This window comes from Sinocyclocheilus rhinocerous, unplaced genomic scaffold, assembly GCF_001515625.1.
Source record: "Sinocyclocheilus rhinocerous isolate Xijiao unplaced genomic scaffold, SAMN03320098_v1.1 scaffold1648, whole genome shotgun sequence".
NCBI classification, from domain to species: Eukaryota; Metazoa; Chordata; class Actinopteri; order Cypriniformes; family Cyprinidae; genus Sinocyclocheilus; species Sinocyclocheilus rhinocerous.
This window is the reverse complement of record NW_015647958.1, coordinates 259,800-265,799: the sequence shown is the minus strand read 5'-3', so window position 1 is coordinate 265,799 and position 6,000 is coordinate 259,800. Positions and strand designations below refer to the sequence as shown.

The 6,000-nt window shown below is 41.8% G+C and overlaps 1 protein-coding gene across 1 annotated transcript in view; it reads left to right on the top strand.

Annotated features, from left to right (window-relative positions):
• LOC107709451 (FERM and PDZ domain-containing protein 1-like) overlaps nt 1-5,747 on the top strand; it is a 31,804-nt gene extending 26,057 nt beyond the window's left edge. The window contains exons 16-17 of the mRNA XM_016513928.1: nt 706-1,785; nt 1,973-5,747. Coding sequence (XP_016369414.1) covers nt 706-1,785; nt 1,973-4,647 — 3,755 coding nt within the window. The 3' untranslated portion in view covers nt 4,648-5,747. The remainder of the gene's footprint in view (nt 1-705; nt 1,786-1,972) is intronic.
• The last annotated feature ends 253 nt before the right edge of the window (nt 5,748-6,000 follow it).

Below are 6,000 nucleotides of genomic sequence, written 5' to 3'. Positions count from 1 at the left end.
TGCATAATCTTATTAACTGTTTATCTCCTGAGCATATTTCTTTACCACGCTATTCAGCGCCAATCCCGCCGTGCAGTCAATTTCACTGGTTAAGGTTAGGGTTAATTGACACAACCAATAAAATCTTTAGATTACCCTAACTGAAATTATGCATTTTAAATTCGAATATAATTAGAATTTTGATTATATTTAAGCACAAAATTCGAATTTTGTTTTTCAGCCATTTTGACAGCCCTAATGTGAGCTTTGATGAATTTTGAACATTTTGAAAAATCTTAGAAAGTCTCTTTAAACAAGAGAAAACATTGTTGCTCTGATTTGAGAAAATAAAAAAGATTCATGCTTCAGGCAGAATCTAAGCACTCCACTTCCACTCTACACTGCTCACATACTCTGGTTGTAACAATTTTCTAAAAATAGCAAAACAAAAATAAATAAGTAAATAAAAATTTTACACAGACTTTTTAACAGTGGAAACTGTTTGCATTTATAGCCTATAAAAATCACAAGGTATATATGACATTTATGTGATTACTATAAAAAAACAATGTGACAAAAACTATAGGAACTAATTGTGAGTAGCGAGTATGTAGCCACCCTATACTTTATATCTAAGGAATTGTGAAAAATGTGACCACTGTTTGCATGTTGACAAAGACAATTTTCACAGTGTGATTTTATCTGTGCTTCTGCCATTGTGTATAGGTTATGTGTCACACTGTGGCAGTGACTCTGACGACTCAGACACAGACGTGGATGCTCTCCTTGCTCATGTTGCTAGCACTGCCAGAAGCAACAACACAGCAGTTAAACCCAGTGATAAGCTACCAGACGAAACCGAAAAAGCACAAAGTTACATAGAAAAAGATGAAGAGGTGGAGACGGAAGGAGGCAAAGAAGAGGAGGTGGTTGAGAAGAAGGAAAGGGAGGAGGACAAAGAAACCATCCATGAATCTATGCTTGGTAATAATGGAAAAACAGTAGAAAGAGACAACGAGAGAGTGGGCACAGAAAAGGAAGACGAAGAGCAAGAGAAAAAGCCTCAACAACCTCAGTGTGTCATCATTGTCGATGACCCATCATCTGAAGCATCTGATTCATACCAAACTGAGTCACATTTCATGACCAGCATGTCCAGTGACTCTATAGATGCCCTAGAGGAGGACGACCTCATGACCTACTTTTCTACCAGACGCCCATGCCATTTACCAGTGAAAGACTCTTACTGCTGTGAAGATCGCTATTCACCATCATTGTCTCCACAGCAACTGCACAGCAATGATTCTCATTCCCAAAGTGACCTGTGCTCTGCTGATTCCCACTGTGAGCCTGATATTAACCAATTCTTTTGCGTTCCTGCACTCTCAAATATTGCTGAATGTCTACCTAGTCCCCCTGCAGCCAGTGAAGAGGAGGATTGTGAGGAATTGGGAACAGAGAATGAAAAACATGAAAATGAGTCACCTGCAAAATGTCCTGGGAGCAGCCTACCTCCTTCTGGAGACTATGTGTTCACATTTGAACAAGGAGACACCAGACATTATTACAATATCTGCTCCAATGTTACCCCTGACAGTGCCCGGAGCCTTCCACGACCTCTCTCTCCTCCAGGTCCTGTGGAAACACAACCAGATCAGGAAAGAGAGGAAGTGAATCAGACAGAAACAGTGCCAATCTTTCAACCCCCACCAGGGTTTGGAGATAGCAGTTCAGATGACGAGTTCTTTGATGCTCGGGAAAGATTCACATCTCCTGAAGAACCCTCCTCAACTGCCATGACAAGAGGTATGACATAGGGGAGATTCACCATGAAATGTTCTCAAAATATTTCTATAACATGTTGTAGAAGTTAAAGAAGTCAGTGAAAATTAGTTATCTGTAACCATCAATAGACAAAAATACCCAAAATAGTTGTGTGTACTTTTGCTAACAAATACTTACCATATGTATTTGCTGATATTTCTCTTTATAGAAACTTCTGCAGAGTCAAGCACCATATTACAGACACTAAGCCTGAGGGGGATTGGCATCTGTGCAAGTGAACAAGAGACAGTGGATTTAGAGAGGAAAGAAAAGGAAGAAGGAAAAATGGTTTCTCAAGTTGAATCATCATATTTCAACAAAAGATCTAAAAAGCGTCGCTCATTCATGGAAACAAATTACACATCCCTGGTATCATTCCCAGAACAGGATCATTTAGGTAACAGCTATGGAAATAGCATCCCAAACTATGGATCTATATCATTCAACCAAGGTGCTGGCCGAATGCCATGTTTTGATGGTGGATGCTCAGATAAAGGTCCATGTCCTACAGTCTTATCCCTAACCGATTCTGAAGGAGAACCAGCGCAACTGGAATCCAAGCCCATCAACCCATCCAAAGTCAATGGATCAGGACTACATAATCCTACTGATACACACTCAAACAAAGCATATCAGCGGAAACAGCAACTTATAGAGATGGAACCAGATTCCATGGAGTTCAAATCAGTCACTGAACTAATGTCTACTGTATCACCAACTATAGTAGCAGTACGCTCCCATATGGACCTACAGGGTGAAGGAAACACCAGTAACCATAGCAGAGATGATCAAGAGGAAGGTGCAGTGGGAGGTCTAGTTGAGAGACTGTTTGGAGGTCACTTGTTCTTTGATATGTCTAGAGGACAGTGTGATAGCAGTGTTTTATTTGATCAAAGAGATGATCAGGTAACCAAACAAATGGAAGATTTTTTCCAAGGCAGTTCAGTAACTCAAAAGAGCAGCTCACTACCAAGACTAGGCCAGATATCCCCATCAAGTTTACCCTACTTTCATGTCCCAAGCATATCTTACACCACAAGCCCTAATATAGACAGATATGGCAATACTGTACATCTACAATTTGGGATGGGAAAGCACTCGGTGGAGCCAATAGAGAGAACCAGAAGTCAAAGCATGTCTGCATCTTTTGGTAACAGCGCACTGCATTGCCCATCAAGGCACTTATTTTCCCAGCGAGTCAAAGGACCAGAATCTGATGAAACCGATGATTTTTGTGACCCTTCACTCCGAGAACTATCTTCTAGTGTACCATCTTATGAACCAGCCCAAAGGTTCCTTCTTACACCCTGTTCATCCAGCATCCTTGGGCGACTCTCTGCCTCAACATTGCGGGGAAAGATCCAGAACCTTCCCCTCTACTTATCACGTTCCCAGGAAATGTTAAATGCCAGTTCTAATGGCAGTGGCAGTGTTGAGCCTGTGAGAAGACTTTCAGAAACACAGCTACAAACAAATGAAGTTGAAGTAGCAGAAGAGGCAACTGAGGATGTAACGTTGAATGAAGGTTCTCCTGAGGTAACAGAGGTAAAAGTGGTTACCATAGTATCTGAAGAGGTCACTGAGGTCATTGAGGAGTTAAGAGAGGTCAGCCACACTAGTGCTAAAGCATGTGGGCAGCAGAAAACCAAAACTGACCCTAAAGAGTTTTCTGTAAAAGCCATATCCCCCTTGTGCTCCAAAGCAGGCAACTCTCTCCAAGTCAGCCCCTCATCTGTAGTGGTTACTACACAGAATCTAAACAGACCCTGGGGGGTGGTAACGTCTAGTGGGTTACAAGGATGTAGCCACCCTTCCTCAAGCACAACTCCCCATAACTTCACCTCTAGTTGTGGGGTTTTTGCAAACTGCAAGTCCGAACCTACCATAACCCAACCACAATCCTTGCCTAGCTCAAATCTACATGAGAAACCAGAACTTAGCTGCAGCTCGGTACTGGCTATGGGGTGTGACACTGTAATGGAAGGTGCTCAAACACCTTTAGAGGCCTGCCATACAGTATACACCAACTGTTTTAGTGGAGTTCTTGACAGCGCCAGTTTCGATGATGAACTCACCGTATATGAGTTTTCCCGCAGAACAAGCCAGGGTGAAACAGGGCATGCTGTTTTGACATCTGTCCCTCCTTCCTCGCTCTCTGCATCTCCTGCATCTTTCTCCCCATCTTCTCCATTGCCCTTGTTCCCTCATCTAGTACTGCCTGCTTCATCATCTACAGAGCTCAGTCCCCTTCTGTTTCCATTGGATGCCCCTGACTGCTTCCTTTCAGACCTTCATGAAGATACCATCACTTCACTGTTGACTCGTCGATATCCCCTTCCACCAACAGGATTCCTTTCTTTGCAAAGGGATGTGGATACCCTCTTAAATGTTCTTGCTGGCGCTATGAAAAACCAAGATGGGGTCCATGAGCACCCCAGGGATAACTGTGTGGCTCACTTTTCAGAGAACAAAAGGCGATTACATGCAGAGGCTCGGGGGCTTTTAGCAGGATGCCAACGCGTGGTCAGGGTTGGGCAGACGCCAGAGGAAACACTTAAGTCGTTGTCTGAAAGCTTCCACTCACTGGTACAGCTGACAAGCGTGTGCTTATGTTTCTCTAGCTGCCAGCGATGCAGGGAGCGCCATGCCCAAGCACTTACAGGACTAGCAAGTGTTGCAAAAACTTATCAGGACTTTGCTCGGGCAGCAGAGCTAGTGGGAAGTGCTACAGAAAGAAAGACTTGTCATGATCTCAGTATTAAACTCCTGGCTCGCCAATGCACTGCACTAACAACTTCAGTCTTCTGCCTCACCCAGCTCTTTCGCACTCTTACTGCCCTTTGACCTTTGAACAGTTACATTGAGTAGTTTTTTTTTCCTCCTCCAAACCGCAAGAAACCAGTCAGAATAATTCAAATGTTTTTCAAATTGAACTGTTGAGATCTATAACATTAACATTGATGCAGTGTCCAAAGGTAGTGGCACACTCACAAACATACAGACACTGAAAAATAAAACCTACCATTTAAATGTTTTGAATGGATTAACCTACAATGACAAGTGTACTGAGAACAGAATTTCTAAACAGGGTACTAAACAGCTTGTTTCACAGTATTTGTATGTTGGGTTTAAGTATTTAGTATTGAATGTAATTCTAAACCATAACTGTCTTTGTACTATGGTTGTCCGTAATTTATTCTGCTTTATGAGGAAAGCATAGACAGGGATTTTGCGTAATGTATTTTCCAACATTATCTGCTCTCATACGCTCTCTTTCTTGCTTTCTCACTACTGTTCTCACCAATGTTGCACATACAGTATATTCTCTTCTCTCTGCTAGTGTCTATATTAGAGAATGTTATAAAAGCTTTCTGCAGTAATCACCTGGGTTATAAATGTTTACTAAATACAAACAATATTTTACTTGAGTTGCCAGTAATGTTACTGTGTTCCTTTAGAAGAACATACCAAAGCCTATGGATGAATGATTTTGCCGTGAATGCAGATTCATTCAAAAGACTTTATATTAACTTTTGCACATGCTTTACAGTTATAACTTCAAGAAGGGAGGTTTATGTGGATCATTCGATTATTTTTGTGGAAAAACAACAGACTAATTTTTGGTGCCATTGATTTATTTTTCACTGATAAGTTTTTCCTTTTCAGTCATTCCTCCCTCTCTAGTTTTCCCAAAGCACCGCTCACATAATCTTACAATGATCAAATTATTCTAGAAAATGTTTGAAAAGTGACAGATATGGAAAATTACAAATTTGAGTGTGACAGAATATTAAATGGCTAAATTAAATGGAAAGTAATTTACCCACCAGTACATGTGTCTGAATACCAAAAAGCTGCCATGCACTCTCTTCCTATAAGGCAGGGGTGCCCAACCCTGTTCCTGGAGATCTACCTTCCTGCAGAGTTCAGCTCCAACCCTGATCAAACGCAACTGAGGCCCTGTCCACACGAACGTGGCTATTTTTAAAACCGCAGATTTTTCTATGCGGTTTGGCCGTTCGTCCACACGCAAATGCAGCACCAGGTCACTGAAACAAATTTTTTTTTAAATCCTGCCAGGGTGAAGATTTTCAAAAACTCCGGTTGCAGTGTTATCGTGCATGGGTGTTGCCCAGGCAGATGAACACAAGCTTGAAGGGGTGGGGTTTAAAAGGACCAAATGATTGAATGAAGTCC